Here is a 21,146-nt window from a genome sequence, read left to right as displayed (position 1 = left end):
ATAATACGAATTTTACGTAAGCACAACTGTGTAAAAGTATATTTATTTATTTATTTATTTTTTATACGTATTAGCCTAAAAACAGTTGTTAAATTTATCTTAAGCATGTTTCGATATTTTTACTGGAAAACCAGACAAAAATGCAAAAAAAAATAAAAAATAATAATCACTCAAAAATGTAAATACTATCATCATTTGCATATCATTCCAAAACTCAACATTTCAATGGCTTTCTTTCTTCTGTGAAACACAAAAGAAGATATTTTGAAGAATGTTGGTAACCAAACAGTTTTGGTAACTACTGACTTCCATTGTATGGATAAATAAAATATGTTTTTTCATGTTCCACAGAAAAAAGAAATCATACAGGTTTGTAATGACATAAGGGGGAGTAAACAATAAAAACAATTTGAAGTTATTTTTAAATTTTGTTAGTTTCTTAAAGGGTTAGTTCACCCAAAAATGAAAATGATGTCATTGATGACTCACCCTCATGTCATTCCAAGCCCGTAAGACCTCCGTTCATCTTCGGAACACAGTTTAAGATATTTTAGATTTTGTTCGAGAGCTTTCTGTTCCTCCATTGAAAGTCAATGGACGGCATACTGTTCACGTCCAGAAAGGCAATACAGACATCATCAAAGTAGTCCATGTGACATCAGTGGCTCAATCTTAAATTTATCAAGCGACGAGAATACTTTTTGTATTTCGCATAGTGTTTCAGCGTAGCACGTCTGTGTTGTACGTCACACGTAGGCTCACTATTGGCCGACGCTGGTCATGTGTGATGCGTGTGACGTACAACACAGACGCGCTACGCTGAAACACTACGCAAACTCACTCGAGGCACAGAGAGAAGGAATAGTGGCATAAAGTCGTTATTTTTGTTTACTTTTTGCGCACAAAAAGTATTCTCGTCGCTTGATAAATTTAAGATTGAGCCACTGATGTCACATGGACTACTTTGATGATGTCTGTATTGCCTTTCTGGACGTGAACAGTATGCCGTCCATTGACTTTCAATGGAGGAACAGAAAGCTCTCGAACAAAATCTAAAATATCTTAAACTGTGTTCCGAAGATGAACGGAGGTCTTACGGGCTTGGAACGACATGAGGGTGAGTCATTAATGACATCATTTTCATTTTTGGGTGAACTAACCCTTTAACCCTGTAACAAGTTTTAGAGCAGAAACATTTTACTGGCAGCATCAACTTAATATTTTATTCGCTGTAAAAGAAAAAATATTGTAGCAATTTTTCCCCTTTTTTTGCTAATTAACAATTTTATTCTCTGACATACACTCTCTTAAAGTCCCCTTGTAGTCAATATTTTAACCCCTAAAACTAATCTTTGATCACAAAAATTATTCATGCCTTAAAATAGCTTGAATTTAACTCGACACCCTTGCCTCTTTTAGTATACGAAGTTCTATAAATATGCAAATTAGCCCTGTCTCCACTCACACACACCAGCTCAGAGATCCACTCGTTGATGATCACGCATTGACGTGATTGGTTACAAGGTAGTTTGTGACGTCAGAAACACCAGCGATTTCAAAACGTGTTTTTGAAACTGTCTTTGGTTCACTGCAGTTTTAGGGAGAAAAATACTCAGCAATGGTGTAAACTTATGAATTTACACATGGTTTGTCTTAAAGCATATTAAAAAAAACACATAGACATATAAAAAAAGATTTTCACCACAGGGGGACTTTAAGAAAAGTTTTTAATATCTAATAAAGTTTTTATCTCAAGTAAATTTATCTTGTTTTAAGGATACTTAGGCTGGGGAAACAAGACATAAATGTTGATTAAGAACGTGATTTCTGCAGTGTGCAAGCCTTTACTTTCGAAATGACAAAAACATGATTGGAAAAAATCCACAAAAGCCTGTGTAAAAGCTTTTTCTGGGTGCTGAACAGTGGAAATGCGGTTCAATCTTCACCACCACTATATCATAATGAAGGCTTTGTGCACCTACACTGTGTTGTTAGGTCTTTCTTAAATTCCCAGAAGCCCTTTCTGTCATGCATGAATACCCTTTCCATTCCTTGTTTGGTATTTTTTAAAAGCTTATCATGTGATTCAACAACATAATGCCAGAAGAAAACAAGACAAGCTCTGACTTTGATTTTTTCCTGATCTGCCATTACATGACTCATTACTCACTCAACACAACTCCACACGTGGGCAGCCATCTTAAATTTGGAAACCCACGTCTGCATATTCATCTCTCCCCAGGAAATTTGGATGTTGTGCTGTCAGTGGCCCATTGGTTTAGGATAAGTATGCCACATATGGGCACGGACCCCAATGTGCCTCATAGTCTCAAACATGGATGTGGATTGCACACATCCCACCACATCATCTGACATTTGATAAAATGAAAAAGGACCCAATGTCTTATTTTGTTTTTCAGATACTTGAGAAAAACATTAGATGACACTATTTCCTAAAGCTTTAAAGGTTCTCTGCTTTGGGTCTGACAGGCTGACGAGACCTCAAACTCTAGCCTTACAAGCCTCAAGTTGTTTTTATTTCCCTGGTTTTCATCGCCAGTGTTGTGCTCTGTTCAGTCAGAGCAAGAAATGCCAGTAAACAGGGTAAATAATAGAGTATTCGGTAAATATAAATAAGACTGTGAGCATATCTTCTGCAACTCTTTGGTAAGCTTGCCTTGTGGCTGCCTTGGCATGCATGTTTCATTTTCTGGCACTCCTTGAATTTTTAGCCTGCCTTTTGTCTTGGTGTATTCCAGCAGAACAATATGTCCACCACAGAGAGCTCCTTCAACTAAACTCAACTCAACTCAACTCAACTCAACTCAACTCAACTTAAACTCTTGGTTTCACTTTATTTCATGGCCCCTTTAACACATTCAGTTGACTATAAGTAATGTTGCACATACATGTCAACAAACTCTCATTAGAGTGTTAGGATAGTATTAGTAGACTGGTAGGGTTAGGTTTAGAATAAGTTGACATGTACAGTAGTTGCAAAGTTTCTTATAGTCAGTAGAATGTCGGTTAGGGGACCATCACAATAAAGAGTTAGCAGATATTAAGCAGAAGTCTACTAATACTCTAATGATTGTTTTCGACATGTAGTTGCAAAGTTACTTATAGTCAACAGAATGTTCAAAAGGGACCATCAAAATAAAATGTTTCCAAACTCTTAACTAAGCTTAGCTTAGCTTAACTTCAACTTTTAGCTTGTCTTTGAACTTAACTTTCTGCCATGGCTTAGAAGACTTAGAGGTTGATATTGTGTCGATCAACAATATTTTAAAGTCTCAGGCCACAATTATTGAAAACGACCAGCATTTCTTGAATAACGTTGCAAACAAATTACATTTTCCAAAATTCATGCCTGTCTGTACCACATCATTAGTATGGCACTGCCTCATGTGGTTATTATACATAAATATTCAATATCCCCACATCCTCAAATTCAATAAATATTAATGGACAGAGATCGGCACCGCATTACCCATTACCCACCTTCAAATATTCCCAAAGTTATTAGTACTACTGTTTGCTCCTCTGCGGAAAATGGCTTCACATTGTACCGATGCAGGCTTGAGAGACAGACAGACTGGGATTGGAAAAAAATGGATAACAGCAGAAACATGTTTTTTGATTTTCAATGCGCCACGCCACAGTGACCAGAGGGCATAACATGGGAATACAAAATGTGAGACATAGTATGCTACATAAAACTAATGGAGCAATCAAAATACCTTGAAAATGCTAAAAACAACTGCCTTGTAGATTTAGATAAGACTTTACAGTTTATTTGTTTACAGATATTTGGTTACTGCGTTTTCAAGTGTGGATTGAGTGTTCAAATAATTTTGGGTTCACATCATTGAAGTGCCATTAAATGTTGTTTCACTTAATGGTGAGCTCACAGTTTAACAATAATATATTTTTTCATTGATGAAGATAAAATGCATAACACATTTGTAAATCCAGTGTTGTTTTTGGAGAAAAGGCCATTTAAGGCCACTTTTGTGCACTAATTATAACTTAAAATTTTGCGTACGAAATCCAGTCATTTCCATAGGAGTCCACGAATTTGGGGATTTCAGGAGGTCAAAGGATTTCCCACGCAGATTGGGTTCAAATTGGTCACAGATTCACCGCGTTGACCAGTTACTTTTGTCTGAGCTTTATACATTGCCCTACACTATTTACAGTAGACAATGGACCATTTTGGCCGCAAAAATCAATTTTGTGACTGCACCTTTACACCATTGCCATCTCCACAATGGCTGTTCACATTTATAGTTCTGCGTTGGTGTGTCTGCACCGTTCTGCGTCGTATACAGCCAATCCACTAGGTGGCGGTGGCGACTACAGACGTGTAAGACAGCTAAATGACCATATGAACACAATTCTTAATGAATTCCCTATAGTATTTTTGTGTTTCTTTCACACTGGGTAAATTTGTACTCACTATAATAAATCTGACGCAGTAAATAAACACTAACTACATGCAACCTGAAGACTGAAAATAAGCTCAAAATCAGCATACATTAATAAACTCCTCAGTTTGTCTGTTCTGAGTGCTCTCTAAATGCTAAACATAGTTATAACCTGATTTTTTTCTCTCTCAGTAAACGCTTCAAACACTCAGTCCAAAAACTCTGGAAGATGAAATGCCCTCTGGACTAAATTCTGCCACTGAAGAATGTAGACCAATAAAAAAAAAAAAAGTGAAGTGGACCCATTTCTTACAGCGGTGCCATAAAATCCAGATTGGACTGACCCATTTCAGGAGTTGTACATCACCACTGGGCTTACATTTTGACTGAGAGGAAGTGGTCTGATATCCACTCAATGACATGGTTTTTAAGTTGAGAGGAAATTCTTCTCCCCTGCTTGACCACCTGCGGTAAAAAGAGGCCATGCTACCGTAAGTGCTCCAGTTGCTGTGGGAGGCATGTGCCATGGACAAATGATAGGAACAGGAACACACAGTCACCTGTCAGTCGTCAAGTACGGCAGGGGGATGGCATGTTGACACCGTGACAGAAATGCTTAAATAAAAACACGGACAGACCATAACAGACAAAGATATCTTGTTTTGTTTTGCTTTATTTTACATTACCTTCCTTTAATTGTTTGGAGTCAGTGTAATGGTTGTGAAATAGGCTTTTTGAAATGACATTCTTTGAAATGCCATTTCTCAAGATGCTATTTTTTTCTAATGATGCTGCCTTGTTTACAGACAAAGTTTGCATTGATTTGGACTTTGAATGCCCTTCTATCATTATAACTGTGCTGTTCTTCAAACACAAAGTGAAGAATGATTTTCATGCCGTTTATGACGGCTCTGCACTTGCATAACAATAACAGCTCTTGTAGGGTGCCATTATGCTTCCAGAATACATTTGGACTAATACTGGAAAATTTACACAGCAATAATCCATATTTGGAAAGCAATGCAAAAATCAAAAAAATATATGCCTACAATTAGCCCACTGAGCTGTTCAATAGGTGATTATTCATTTTTTTAGTTACGCTTGAAATATAAAAAGCATTTTAAGAAGAAATATAAGAAACCTACATAATTAATCTGCACTGGCACATAATATTGTGTGCATAGTCTTATTGAGCTATGGAAAATTATTAAGAATTATTGATTCAACTGCCCCACACTCAACTTTTTGTCTTCTAATTTGTTCCTATTAGTTTATTTACTTTTTCCCTTTAGAAATTCTGCATCATATGTAACAAGATGGCAAAATAACCTGCACTGAAATGAAGGATATTATACTGTATTAATTAACTATGCTACTATGCACACGACGTGCGATTTAACAAGATACTGAATTAATAAAATGTGGTAACAATCTTTTTGTTTTTGTTTTCTGTTTCATGTGCAACACTCTGTATATAGTTGTATATTACAGTATGATAATCTGCAATAAATAAGTTGTGGGAACAAATACTTAATTCATAACCACGATACCTATATTTTCCTCCGCATGTCGTGAGTTGCTCTGTACCAAACAAACCGATAGTATAAGACTGAAATGACCAAGGATCTTGTTAGAAATAAACCAAAAAGATCCTCTTTTCTAACCAACCGCTCTTTGGCTTCATCAGAAGGATATGCAGAGCTGTAGGTGCTACACATCGTCCATTATTTCAAAGCCAAGTTTCCGAATACAGAATAGGAAATGGTCTCATCTAAATATTTTGGGATTCTGACGGATTTTAGAATGAGTAATTTTTGCGTCTTAGTTTCAAACAGATTTTAAAAGATCAAATTGGATTCCCACTGACGTGACCTCTTTAACATGGAGTGGGCAACTGCTCCTCTACAATCATCTATGGCCGTTTTCAGCTCAAGCCGTGGGAGTGTATGACTGATGGTGGGATGTATGAAGGTCTGAAGCAATCCACCTCCTATTGTGACACAGCTCTCAAAGAGCCAATTTGGGCCCGATGAAAAAGCAGCCTTTCTCAGCTCTCATCTTTTCAACAGTTGCTTTAGCAGTGTGAGCTCCATGCTCCCTCTGACGAGCCAGACGGGCGATTTATGTCACAGCTCCAATCGGGGATTATTTATATGTTTTGCTTGTTTTTGATGGTGTGCAGGGTTTTTTTTCTAATTATAATGTGTTAACTTAGAGCCTATGCGATCTGAGAAGTCCACACCATTGCTTGCCAGTCATCGCAGCCTTCCTCGGATGCCGCTGATTTACATAGCCACCTACTTGTCAGCACGTCGACTGGCAGGAAATGAACTGATAATTATTCTTGGGTGGGGGGGGGGGGGGGGCATTAGAGGGAAGAGGGAACTCTGTTTAAGATGCGATAATTGATCTGACTGCCTAGGCTCTATCTGTCCTTGCCTAAATTCATTAAAATCAATAACAGTAATTTCAGCTGCATTCTCAAACCATTTCCTGGATATATCTCAGCCACCAGAATTTTAAGAATTAAATGGCCACTCATTTCTCAGCAATGTTCAAATTACTGCATTACAAACAAATTACTGTGGTGTAGTGAAGGTGTCAGACAATGGTAATACCGTGGTACTTTGATATAGAGTCCAGAAGTGAGATCACTAGCGAAAATGCTTCCTTTTTGCAATTCATTGATTTTTTTTCTTCATTATAAACTGAGCATAACATTTTCTGTGATAAAATTAACAAAAAAAATATATATTATGAAATCAAAATCCCAAAACTGGCTGATTATTCACAGCTTTAAATAAAATGTCCAATTCCAGATTTTCAATGTGATCTTTATGCAAGTTTGTTTCTGCCACGGAATAAAAATTAATAATAAGGTCATTTTTATCTCTGAATTCTGACTTTTTTAAAAACATTGCGAGATATAAACTTGCAATTGTGGGGGAAAAAAGTATATCACACAATTCTGAGAAAAAGAATTGCAAGATATAAACTTTCAAGCTATATCCAACAATTCTGACTTTATAACTCGCATTTGTGAGTTTATATCTCATAATTCTGAGAAAAAGTCAGAATTGTGTGATAATGTCGCAATTGTATATACAGTATATATATATATATATATATATATATATATATATATATATATATATATATATATATATATATATATATATATATATATATATATATATATCAGCAATATGCTAGAGATATATTGTGCATTCCTAGTCTCAGACTTTAAGTATCTAAAAAAAAACACAGCTCAGCACCATTTCCTCACTGCCCTCCAAGTGACAAATTTTTGGCAAATATTTAGGGAACAAAGTTTGTGACATGTTGAAACTATGTGACGAGTGGCTGTCATATTGAGACTGATATGTGGTCAAATTCATGAGCAGGTCATTATTTCCCATCTTTCTAAATGGGCAATCACTTGCAACACTTATGCATCTGGCATAAATCTTCTAGCCATCGGATCCCATTATTTTGCCATATTTTTCAGTTGCATTTTTTTTCCATGCATGGGGAAGAACAACAATGGTCAGCAAAATCTTTCACCATCTCCATGGAAACAAGCTGTGCAGCAAACCAGGTAAAGCTGTCTGTGTAACTAAACCACAGCTGAATTCAAGGACTTTTGACAGGAATATTCACTCCAGGTAAAGATTTCCTCTGTTGTGTTTCTCTACTCTAAGCACAGAGATGGCGCAGCATTATCATAATACAGATTCATCAGCTATGACTTTTGCTTATGACTATGCAACTCAGCTGCAGTCTTACGAACTCCATGCGGTATTGCATTTTCATTCATTTTAATGCTGATTTCACCTCTACCAGTTATTTAGTCCTATAAGCTCTCTAAAAACTGCTGTAAGCTGTTCTGGTGTGTAAACAGAAGCCTGAGAGTTGATTAGGTTAACTGGCAATGAGTCACCGATAGTTTCTTTGCCCAGCGGATTCTGAGTTTAAGCAGATTCTCATGAGTAAAAGTGTGCTGTACAAACACTGGCTCTGGGGTGAATTAATTATATATTATTGCTGTCACCTGTTTAAATAAAAACAGACTCTCAGCTTGTGCTGGTAAATGTTTGGGCCTGAACTTTACAGCAGAACTCTGTGCTTCACAGACTAATTGTGCAAATTTGATCTGTATGGTAATGGAAAAGTATAGTGGTTGGGCAGTAAATACATAAAGCACTCAAGCCAAACCGAGTTTCTTGTGCTTGGTTAACCCGGATTGCTGGATTGGGACTATGAATTGCATTTCAGTGACCGATTTACTCATGCTAATTCTGTTTTCCCAGTCACCAGGGGTCTCATTTATAAAGCGTGCGTACGCACAAAACAGGGCTTGAAACGTACGTACGTCAGTTCCCACGCAAAGGTTGTGATCTATAAAAAACAAACTTTGACGGGAGAATGTGCGCACCTTTAAGCAAACTTTGAGCCGTGCATACGCACATTCTGGGAATTGGCGACACCGATGGTGAGCTGGAGTTAAGTGTCTTTTTGGTCACTTTTAGACAGAAAATCTAAAGAAAATTTAACATATACAGCAAGATAATACAAATATAATTTCACTCACCAAGCCTGTCACTTGAAGCAAATATCCATCCCTTCTTAAAAAAAGCGCGTTGGGCCGTTTAGTGAAACTGACGCAAATAACAGTTTAAATAAATAAAATAATGATTTAAACTATGTTTTACTTCTGATATAAACATTTAGATTAAATATGCCATTCAAATTAATGGAGTTAAGCACTTAAACATGAAATCATTACTGAGAAGTTACAACATTTTTTATATTCAAATTCAGTCAATAGAAATATTTGTTGTGGATGCGATGTTTTTGAACACTTTTCCTCTGGCATGCTGTGTTTTAATGTTTTAACCACAGAGATAACTGCTTATTATGTTAATACCAGATTGTCTGAGAAAATAGTTTCGTGCAAATAATGCCCAAGGCCTATCTGTTTCCATTAAAAATATCAATTAAAAATACAATTCGGCCAGTGGAAAAGATTGAGAAAAACTTTCTCTGCAATGTATTTTTACACTATTTGATTTATGTAATCAAAAACAAGGCAAGGATAGGATAGGCAACTACTTGATTTTTAATAATGTAATGTATCTTGTACCGTTAAACGTTATCACGTGGATGAATAATCATATGCAAATGATATGCAGATGAGGATCTGCATAGTAAAACTAGGCGTTGTAAGCTCCATATATGCTTATTTCGGAGAGGAGACGCATGTGCGCACAATCTTCCGCTGCCTGGGATTTATAAAGTGAATTCTGCGCAGGTTCTGGCGTACGAACGGTTTTATAAATCCGAATATTTTTTTGCGTACGCCATTTTTGGCTTTCGGGCGCACGTACACTTTTAGTAAGGTTCCTACGCACAGTTTTATAAATGAGACCCCTGATGACTCAGGTTTGTCAATACGGATATCAAGCGTAATGTCAAGTCTGTGTGTTGTGGAACAGAGATATTTTGGGGCTTTTGCCTCTTTATTAGGTAGATACAGTAGAGAGTGAATGGACATTTTTGGCAGTGAGACAGTTTGAGGAGGAGGAGACGGACCATTCATAGAAAGATATGCCAAATAAGGAAGTCCCACCTTTCAGTTAAATTAACCAGTTGCCTCAACGACCAGGGAGTCCAGATTTGGCTAGATTCGTCAGTTAGCCACAGCTTGACAGTTTATCTAAAACGTGTAAAAAAAAAAAAAAAAAAAAGCATCTTTCTCCACTCATAGCAAAAATGTAGCACCATTGTAATCCTAATCAAAAGAGGTTTTGATTTTCTGGTTTTCTTAACCAGACAGCACTGTGCTGCTAAGCTGGTAGGCTAAGGTATTAGCTTGCTAACTGAAGACAAAAACGATTAGGGAATATTTACTTTCACCATTTTTAACTCAATATTAATTTGCAAAATGTAATTTAAAAAACATTAATGAATATACTGTATTTTCATGATTAAGTGCAAATATGCCGTAAAGTCATTTTAGAATGGTCATGGACATTAGCATAATCTATCGGAAAATATTGTTTGTTGGCCTGACTTGAGATAAAGATGGTTGAATAATGACAAAATAAGTCAAAAAATTTATAAAAAGTTTAAACATTTAAACATTAAATCGATCAAAAGTGACAGAAAATGTATTTATAATAAAACAAAAAAATGTTTATATTTTAAAGTCCAACTGAAATCAAAATTGACCCTATTTACTTTGTTAGCGCATATTACTAGTCTTGTGGTGAAAAATGAATCCGTGCAAGTTAATACACAGAAAAAAATTGTTTGCCGTCGTAATCTATAATCAAAGTCTGAAAAGTTACTTCCGGTCTGGAATGGCTGATGACGTAGGTTTGACGGCTTGGGTTGGGAAACGCTTAACCACTCCCCTCAAACCATTAGTCTGCTATGAGTGAGAGATGGAGAGGAGGAGCGCTAGAGTAAAACCCTGCCCTCTGTTCAATATTCCTTTTCACTGGGAAATACGTCACAACACTGGAGAGAAGTCGTTTGCAACTTCCGGTTCACGCAGACTTTAAATATATGCTGTTCTTTTAAAGGGGGGGGTGAAATGCTCATTTTCACTCAATCTCCTGTTAATCTTGAGTACCTATAGAGTAGTATTGCATCCTTCATATCTCCAAAAAGTCTTTAGTTTTATTATATTTATAAAAGAAAGATAGGCTGTACCGAGTCTTTCCGGAAAAAAACGAGCAGCTAGAGGCGGGCCGTGTGGGCGGAGCTAAAGCTGTGCTAACGCGCCGAGCTAATAACACACAGAGACATTTGAAGCAGTTTTACTCACCGTCCGGATCCAACGCACGACCGCGAACCTTTATCATTGCGACTGCTCGATCCTTAAGCATTAGACGATCTGCAAATCCGTCGATCTGGGCTTTGTTTATAAAACAATCATCGTCGAAATGCAGGGAACAAACAGTCTTGCACAACTCCCTTCATGCTCTGAAAAAACAAACTCCATCCACTGGTCCCTTAACGCCGGGTTCTTTGGGAATCTGTGCAGGGTTGTCTTGCCCTGGCAACCAAAAACACACTTATTTGGTGACATTGACTTCCAAACGCCGAGCAGGGCGCTTTGATGAGGTACTGCTTTCGCTCTCTTCTCTCTCTGGTCTACGAGTGCGCGCGCGCCCGCGCTATTCATGGAGAAGTGCCCTTAGGACCCATATAAGGAAATTCCGCCCCAGCTGACGTCACGCAGACCCATACTCGAAGAAAACTTTCCGAAACTTGTGACAAACCGGAAGGACAATTTTTGGCACAGAAATACTCCTTCAAACGTACAATTTAATTTTTGAAACTTTGTCCATGTTTAGCATGGGAATCCAACTCTTTAAAAGTGTAAAAAAACTCAGTATGCATGAAATAGCATTTCACCCCCCCCCCCCTTTAAATTTTCTATTCATCAAAGAATCCTGAAAGAAATCTATCACGGTTTTCACAAAAATATATAGCAACTGTTTTCAACATTGGTAATAATAAGAAATGTTTCTTGAGCACCAAATCATCATATTAGAATGATTTCTGAAGGATCATGCGACACTGAAGACTGGAGTAATGATGCTGAAAATAACATCACAGGAACAAATTACATTTTATAGTATTTTAAAGTAGAAAACAATCATCTTAAACTCAGGGGTGTTTCCGAGGAGGAGGCAAGGGCATTTCACAAATAAAATGTGTTGTTTAAATTATTACTGCCTTTAGACACCATTTTGCAATAAATATAAAACTGCTTAAAGAAACTAACTTGATGAGATGTTTACTTGGTTTTAATAAATAGAACATTAAAAGCATTGGTAATATAAAAATACAAAATAGAAATGTGTTTGATTTATATAATGTTTATTTAACCGAGGAAAATGTGACAACATTAAGTGTAATTTTACATTTTATTTATAATGTATTTTTTTTTTCATTTAATCATTTAATAATTATTCATAATAATTCAAAACAGTGAGGACTTCAGAACACCTCTGCACGTCGCCTATTACTGTTTGTACTGTATTTCTGATCAAACAACTGCAGCTTTGGTGAGCACAAGAGACATTAAAGGTCCCATGACATGCTATTTTTTGTAGGCTTTAATATAGGCCTTAGTGGTCCCTAGTACTGTATCTGAAATCTCTTTTCAAAAATTCAGTCTCAGTGCAGAATTATAGCCACTATAAGCCAGTCCCAGAATGAGCTTCCTTCAGACAGGCCGTTTCGGTGTCTGTAGCTTTAAATACTAATAAGGAGGAGAAAGGAGGAGAAAGGCGGCGCAAGGTGGAGGGTGGGTGTGGCCTTGACCATCTTGCGCAACGGTAGACCATGCATGTTTACATTGGATATATTGCAATGGCACGGAGACACGCAGTCCTTCAAGCATTTCAGTTTGACCCAGAATCTGATCCGGATGGAGAAGCAACGGATGAAGAAGTTGCAACTCAGCGGCTCCAGCAGGACATTTCCGAATGGTTAGTTTAAAATATTATGTCTGGATACGGTACTTTATTCGGATGGTTTACAGTTATTATCATGTAGCTAACGCGAACCTACTGTTGCCTTTTCATGAGAGATCTGTAACATCTGTAATTTATCTTATTACAATTACATCATCAAGCTCTGCGATCTTGAAATGTGGATATCGCGCGCGCCGTATAACCAACAGGAAAACGGTTATCCAAATAACAAAGAAGTGTACAACACTCGCGTTACAGTGTGTGTATTCACACACATAAACTGCATAGCTGCATAGCTAATGTGACAGCCACATTCTACTTGTAACAGTCTAGGCAACCATAAACAGTAAAGCAACACACTTATATATCATTAGTTGACTTACTGTTCCGAGGTGTGTAGCTGAGCCAAAGAGAGTGATCCAGACTTTAGTTTCAGACGTTCAGCAAGCCCAGCTCTGTATTGACCCTTTCGTGTTCATTTGTACATCCAATTATTGAGCAATTGTTATGCTTCGCTCGCTCAAAAGCCATGATATCTCTCGTGGACAAACTAAAATCGCGCGCGCGTGTTCCTACTTCCTTCCTAGCTCATTTTCTCATGGGCGAGAAATATTCTCTGGGCGGGCAAAGCAGAGACAGGGGAGGTAACATTCCTCCTTATGACGTCACAAGGAGGAGATTCAAGATCAGCGCGATTGAGCTTCCATTTTCTCAAAGGCAGAGAAAGATAGCAAAAGCTCGATTTACACCGATTGAAATTTCTAGAAACTTGGGGACCATATACAGGCTAGGGGAACTCATATTAATGTTAAAAAACCTCAGAAAGTGAAAATTTCATGTCATGGGACCTTTAAAACTCTTACTAACTCCAAACTTTTGAGCAGTAGTGTACATTTAGGGTCATATCTAAACTTGTCACCCACATGGGCAGAACAGTGTCAGGAAGACATGATTCAAACGCTGTGCTACGCCTCTGTCGCTAACTTCTACACTATCTTCACTCTTCTCACCTTTCATGAATGACATGGTTCTCGAATTTTCAATGCTTTACTTCTTGAATGTAACCTTGTTTAACAAAACAAGGCCAAGCCAACCCCTGGTCCCAGTGTGCCACTGGTCAGCACTCCTCAAGTAAACACTTTAATGGGTTTGTGGCTGCAGTGCCTTGAATGTTAGCACGCTAGAGGTTTGCATGTTTTCCCTGCTTTGCTCAGCGAGACGTTTTGAGTTCCCTGTAGACGGCCCTTCTCTCATAACTTTCTTTCTCCCCAGCGTTCGTAGAGACAGCTCTTTAGAGGAGCAGCACCTGCATGTCGCTTCGCTGTGCTCCGTTGCACTTTCAGCAGAAAGCTCAATCACTCAGCCAGCCTGTTAACATACACTCCCCATTGCCTCTCAAGTGTTGTTGCAGAAATAACATGGGTGTGCACTACAGATTTCACTCTCTCTCGCTCTCTTTTTCAGAGCTGACAGCGATCTATAAGTGCTCGGTTTGTTTCCTTTCCACGAAATCCCTTTCTTCAATCTCAGAGAATGAGCAGAGACCAATGGGAAAAATCAAGCGTGCATTTTGTATTGTGATAACAGCCGAAAATCAACAAAGAGCTTTTCACTTCCATCAAAATTCAGATTTAGAATTACTCTCCCTGTCCACTGTTAAAGCAACAGCTGCCAGGCCATTGAATTACAATGTGGTGAAATAAAAGCCAACCAGACTTTGTTCAGCAATTACGATACATACACATATCTTACCAGGCATGCGTCGGAGTGTTTTCGTGAAACACACGGGCTATAAAAAGAGCATACGACATCTGCTGCAACTGCTTTTCTGACTTTCATTAGGAGGCTATCAAATAAAGTGTGACTGTTTGACTCGACGTGTTGCATGTTGATCTAAACATCCGGAAGACAACTGGGACACCGATTGGGATTCCGTCAGCACCATGGCAACACTGTGACATGCCACGAGACAATGTTAGTAAATCAGCGCTGTCTGCGGGCTGAAGTTGATTGAATTAGACTTCCTATCTTGTAATATTTCATTTTAATCATTATTTACTGAGGAAACTTCACTGTGATTGTTTTTCATCACAAATATCTTTTTGCAAATGGCATATTTACATCGACGTGAAAGGCGCTGTTTAATATTTTTTCCCTCTGCTAAATTAAGGGAAGTTGTATTTCAGAAATTAGATACAGTATGAGATGCCTTGCTAGCTAATGAATACAGTAGTGACCATATTCACAATACAGTACAGCCTCGAATGCCTTAATACTTTAATAAATGGTTTCTACATATTAAGAACACCCATTTTCGTTATTTTACTATGCAAAATCTTTCAGTCCTTAATAACCATCCTTATGATACAGTCCCTGACAAAATAGAGTGTTGCAATGCGACAAAAATAATAAGAGCTTTGATATGGTGATCAGCTGTTTCATATAATAGCTGTAACTATATCATGTCTTGGACTTCGTATTGACCAATCAGAAGCCAGGACCAGAACTACGCATTTTATATTGTATTGACCAATCAGCATCCAGGACCAGAGCTATCTGTTTTATAATATTTCTTATTGACCAAGCAGCATCCAGGTCCAGAAATATCAATTTTATAATATTCTGTATTGACCAATCAGCAAAATTATATGTTTTATATTGTCTTGTATCGATCAATCAGCATTCAGGAACAGAATATGCACTTTATAATAAATTTTATTGAACAATCAGCATCCAGCCTCAGAGCGATCAGTTTTATAATATTCCGTATTGGCTAATCAGCAGAACTATATGTTTTATAATATATTGTTTTGACCAATCAGGACCCAGGACCAGAACTATCAATTTTATAAAAGAACTTAGCACACTTGCCAAAGTAAACTGGATATTTTAAGGTGATAATTCGCTAGTTATCATATTTTCCTGCACATTTGTATTATTTGCATAAAATAACAGCATGAGTGAGGTGAACAGAGAGAGAGGGAGATAGAGTTGTGTGTGTGAGTGAGAATGTGTGTGCTTTCTGTGTGTTAGTCAGCCACTTAGCCTGTGGTAATTACTATCTTAGCATGTTAAATGATCACTATAAACGCACACAAGTGCTACTGCAGCCCACCGGACATGACAAAAATGGTCTTCTCTAACTACTTCCCCTGTTCTCAGTAGGAGTCGAATCAAGCAGGCGAAGATATTTACTGATGAATAGCCATAGGACCTCACAGCTGCTTCTCTGGGTTGAAGAAGATGCATCTGCTACTATTGGATTGTCACAGCGGAGAGTGTTTTCCAGAACGAGCTAAACTGAGCTTTAAGTGACATGGATTCGACCTGTTGTGCATGAGCTCTGATGGTAAGGAACAGATTTACTTACGCAGGTTGTTTCCTGTTGCTCTGGCCTGCATGTTCTCGTAGTGTTGTCCATGCACTGCCAAACTCTCCTCCCTCTCCACGTGTTCTCCTGGAGCTGTCTGGCGCATCACCTGGGCCAGGGCTCTATGGAGAAAGGCTTTGTTTACTCATCTTACAAAGAAAAACTGTAAATTGATGTAGAGCAATTCAATAGATATTTATACTGTTCTTGACAGACATTTCCTCATCGAAAAGTTTGTTCCGAAAATTTTAAATAAATGTTGACAAAGAGGGATTACAACGATCTGTTATGTTAGACCGAAATGAGTGTGGTACATTAAATACACCATAAAATAACTTGCAGACGTTTTCTTTCCTGTGTTGACGCATTTGAAAAAGAAAAACATTTTTTTTTTTTTATAGCCAGTAATAAGTTTTAGTTTCATATCAGATTCCATGAATTTGCTACATCCTGACAGGTTGTATTAGTGGGAGGAACGTTCTCATTCTGAAGAGCATCTGATTGGATACAAATTTAGATACGTCCCTTTGTGCAAGATGAGTCATAAATATTTTTAAAGGGATGGTTCACCCAAAAATGAACATTCTGTCACTTATTACTCCACCTCATGTTGTTCCAGACTTTCGTTCATCTTTGGAACACAAATGAAGTTTGATGAAATCTGAGAGTTTTCTGTCCTCTCCACACACGAGAATGAACCTCATTGGTTATTGCAGAAGTTAAAACGTGCTGCGTAACACGAGAATGAACCTCATTGGTTATTGCAGAAGCTCAAACGTGCTGCGTAACACACGAGAATGAACAACATTGGTTCTTGCAGAAGCTCAAACGTGCTGCGTAACACAAGAATGAACCTCATTAGTTATTGCAGAAGTTAAAACGTGCTGCGTAACACGAGAATGAACCTCATTGGTTCTTGCTTGAGCTCAAACATGCTGCGTATTTTTATTTTTGGGTGAACTATCCCTTTAAGTCTGTGTTCCGTGAAAATAAATATTTAAATTGTGTATAACTGCTAAAAGACAGCTTTACTCAGCATTTAACAGTAAAGTAGCATATGCTAGACCTAACAGACTTGACCTAACAGCTACGATCTAAAAGCTACGAAATGCCCATTTGGGTTTCCTGGGGGTCTTCAAACAACCTCGTGTACATAAAACTAATAGACTAATTCACATCATGCTTTTAAATGGTAAAAAAATAAATAATAATAATAACTTTTTGTGGAGATTAAAATTGTGCAAGTCAGTACGGTGACATATTCAAAAGGCACTCAATTAAAATGGTGTAAATGACTGGTTGTGGGAGGTGGATAGGATACTATGGCCCATGTGAGTTTTTATTGTGTTCATGTCTAACTAGAGTGAAAGATAAAATGAAAGGTCAGTGCACAAATAGAATGTCCTTGAAATATTAGTATCATTAGACACAGATCAGTGTCCATTATCCTACTAATGTCACGGACACCTCTCTACTGATGTTTAGATGAGTAAGCGTCTATGTGTGTGTTTGTTTGTTTGGAGTAGACGCTTTTTCAGACAAAATCTGTGCTTCACCATGGAGATAATTAGAGACTTAGAGAGATGTTGATGAATGTTTGCTGATCAACAGATGAATTAGACCTGAATGCTAGTCAGTATATTTTGTAGTACACCTGCTTTCAGCTCTCTCTGATTATCAACACTTTATACTGTGTCTTCAGGGAAAAGCACAAAGTCATGGTGAGAGATAGAGTTGTGTTAGTGTAATCCTTGAGCTATGCTGAATGACATCCCAAAGAAAAACTGTCATCCTTAGAGGTTTGCTCATTGAAGGCATAAGCATTATATTTCATTATTGATATCAACTTATAAAATCTCCTTAGGAGAAAATAAAAACAGACACAACTGAGGTAATTATTGATTGTTGAGCTAATTCAATTAATTCAAATAAAAAAGCTCTGATAATTTAGGAAGAGTATGATAAATATTTAATCTACACTATTAGAAAAGGTACAAAAAGCTGTCACTGGGATGCTTCTTTAGACCTTCTTTAGACCCTTTGTACCTTCTTTAGGACAACTGTAGGACATCTGATTGCAGATTTTGGAACAGTTTGTGATTGTGTCAGATCTCTTCTGAAACTCTTAAGTTGAAGCAAGCAAGTGACTTGTAAACAACTCTCAATTTTCTCTCTGAGTAATATCATTGTTGTCTAAAAGAAACAGTTGAGGTAATAAGCTCTCAATTGTATTTTTATTTCCCATGGAATAAACTGCTCCACTCCACAACAACACGAGCAATTTACAACTTCTTAAAAAGGAAAAGACACAAAATGTAGATTGGATATTACCCTGGTTATTTGGTTAAATCCCATTTGATTTCCTTTCTTTCCTATGGGATAAATACAGATTACAATTTACAACAGTTTATAAAAAAGTACAAAGGATATCTAAAAATTATTATTGATATGCAGTCAGAGTGTATTAATATGTACTGTAAAAGACGGCTCAGGCCTAATTTGTTTTTTGAAGAATTTGATTTTTGAAATCCCATTTGATTTTATCCGTCTCTAAACTGCGCAGCGCCACAACAACCACGCAGACAATAGGCAACAGCGTTTGAACTTGAACTTAGGCTATTCAACCTCTCTTACCTGGACATGTTCTCTCTGTGAGGTCGATGCGCCTTCTCCAAGCCAAGTTTGGTGAATATCCCAACCAGCGCCATGATAGCAACTACTCCGCATATTATATACACAATCAAATTCGCTTTATCCTTAGTCGGATCGTGTTGGTCCATCATCTTCGGCGGTGGTCTGCCCGTCATGGACCACGGCGGGGTGTCGTAGTTTTTGCAAGTGGTCTGATCTAACCTGGAGTTTTTAAACTCGCAGCAGAACCTGAAGCCACAGGTCCCGCAGCAGTACAGGTAACTACCCGTCCGACACACGAACGGAGGATCCCAGTGACCCATCACATCATAATAGCCCCGACACCTGTCCGTGTGAGGGGTCTCAGAGAGACCGTTTTCCCCGTCTCTAGAGTCGTTAGACCCTGACGCTGTCACCAGACCATCCAGGTTCTTCCCAGGTTCTCCTTCCGCGTCGCACACAAGAACTTTCATCAAAAAGTAACCCAGTAGTAAGCCAGTGCTTTTCATCCTGCGCTCTGCTCTTCTCTCCTCTTCTTTGCCACGGCTGAACGGACGCTGAAAGACAGAGTTGGGTGTCTTTTGTCATGAAGTGTCAGGACGCATATCTCCATCAAAAACATCACCGCCATCCGAGATGATCATGTTTGATGATACTTCAACGCCACAATGAGTCTATAGAGGTTTTGAAGTATGCAAATGAAGGATTATGGAGATTTCTATCTTATCAAGTGTGGCATTCCAATAAACACTACTGTGTTTTGTCTACTAATATATAATAATCCTAAACAACGGCGTTCTTGAGCACTCGGGAGCGTGGAGCGCCTGGATCGCAATGAGCTGCGGTTGAACGGAGCGCTGAGTTAGACTGAATGCGTAATGATGAGAGAGGAGGAGGGGACCCCAAGTATGGGCACATGGAAGGAAGCAGCAAAAGAATTAAGAGGAGAGAGAGCAGAATGTGTCAATCAATATTAAGTCCTGTGATTCTCACAAAAAGTAGCCTATACATTTTGCGCGTAAATGAATGCGCAACTCATACGGTACACAAATAGCCAACTGCAATGTGCGAATTATGTCGTTAGGCTACTCATGAGGATCGACTAGCCTATTTTTTATGCCACTTTTAGGCGTTGAAGCACAATGGAAAGTTCTGTATGATATTAGCCCCAAGTTACAATTTTATAAATGTCTAAAAAAGATTTTACATAAATGTTTAAAACCTTGAAACCCCGCCCCTCCTTTTGTTTTGGTTTCTTGAGGGAGTTCCAGGCAATGGGTTGATTTCATTCGCAGCCATTTTAAAATCGGATTGACGTAATGAGCGTTCACATTGCGATTCAACAATGCAACATGATATTATTTAATTTAAAGGAGAGTTGGCGATTTCCAGTAACCGAGCAAAAGAAACCACAGTGATGAAATTCGAGCAGCGACTACCAATGGGAGTGCAGAGGCCGACAGCGACCCGGCGACCTCCAGTGAACGAAAGGTAGGGGAGAGGGGGGGCGAAAGTACAATTTTTCAGTAGAACATAATTTTAAAAGATGATTTTTTAGACAGAGATATATTTTTGCCATGGTCAATCACTCACAACTGTGGTCTATCAATACGTATTTTGAACGACTTCAGTATAATTTCACTTTGAACTTAAGACTGCTCATGTTACTTTCGACCCGTCAGTTGGGAAGAAAGTAACACACAGGTGGGTCAAAAGTAACACAACAATAGGCTATACAAGCTAGATTTTTTTGTGTTACTCTTCTTTTTTTATAGCCTAAATATACCTGAGTATGACCTTGTTAGCCTATAAAGTAACTACAAGCATATTTTGGCCTTTATCTTTGCAAAAAAAAATCATATTCAATATGAAATACATTTTCACTTTAAATTTCCATTTCATCAAATGTTTCAAAAGTAACCCAACAGTACAAACTTGAATTGTTTAGATTTTTTTCAACATGGAAAATATGAAAATTAAATAAAATTTGCATAATATAAATTCTCAACATAATGTAACAATAGTCATGTTTCCATCCAGCTGTTTTTATGCATACATTTATGGATGGAAACCCTGCAAATTCATAGGTGGAGGTGGAAAAGCTAAGTTATGGCTAAAACCTAAATGTGACTAGGGTAAATGGAAACAGATTGAGTGAAAAAAAAATGGTGACAGAAATCAGCTGATTTAAATGTGATTTAAGCTTTAAACGCCCTCTCATAAACA

General features: G+C 37.8%; 1 protein-coding gene across 1 annotated transcript in view; it reads right to left on the bottom strand.

Moving 5' to 3' along the window:
- The window catches only part of shisa9b (shisa family member 9b), a gene marked incomplete at its 5' end in the record, with an annotated part of 32,366 nt that extends 12,815 nt beyond the window's left edge, over positions 1–19,551 (bottom strand). Inside the window, 3 exon segments of the mRNA XM_081365351.1 lie at positions 16,290–16,411; positions 18,924–19,441; positions 19,444–19,551. Coding sequence (XP_081221477.1) covers positions 16,290–16,411; positions 18,924–19,441; positions 19,444–19,551 — 748 coding nt within the window.
- Between the last annotated feature and the right edge of the window lie 1,595 nt (positions 19,552–21,146).

The sequence above is a fragment of the Scardinius erythrophthalmus genome (assembly GCF_964197995.2).
Source record: "Scardinius erythrophthalmus genome assembly, chromosome: 1".
In the NCBI taxonomy this organism is placed as follows: domain Eukaryota; kingdom Metazoa; phylum Chordata; class Actinopteri; order Cypriniformes; family Leuciscidae; genus Scardinius; species Scardinius erythrophthalmus.
The sequence above is the reverse complement of the archived record's forward strand: the minus strand, read 5'-3'. Positions and strand labels throughout refer to the sequence as shown.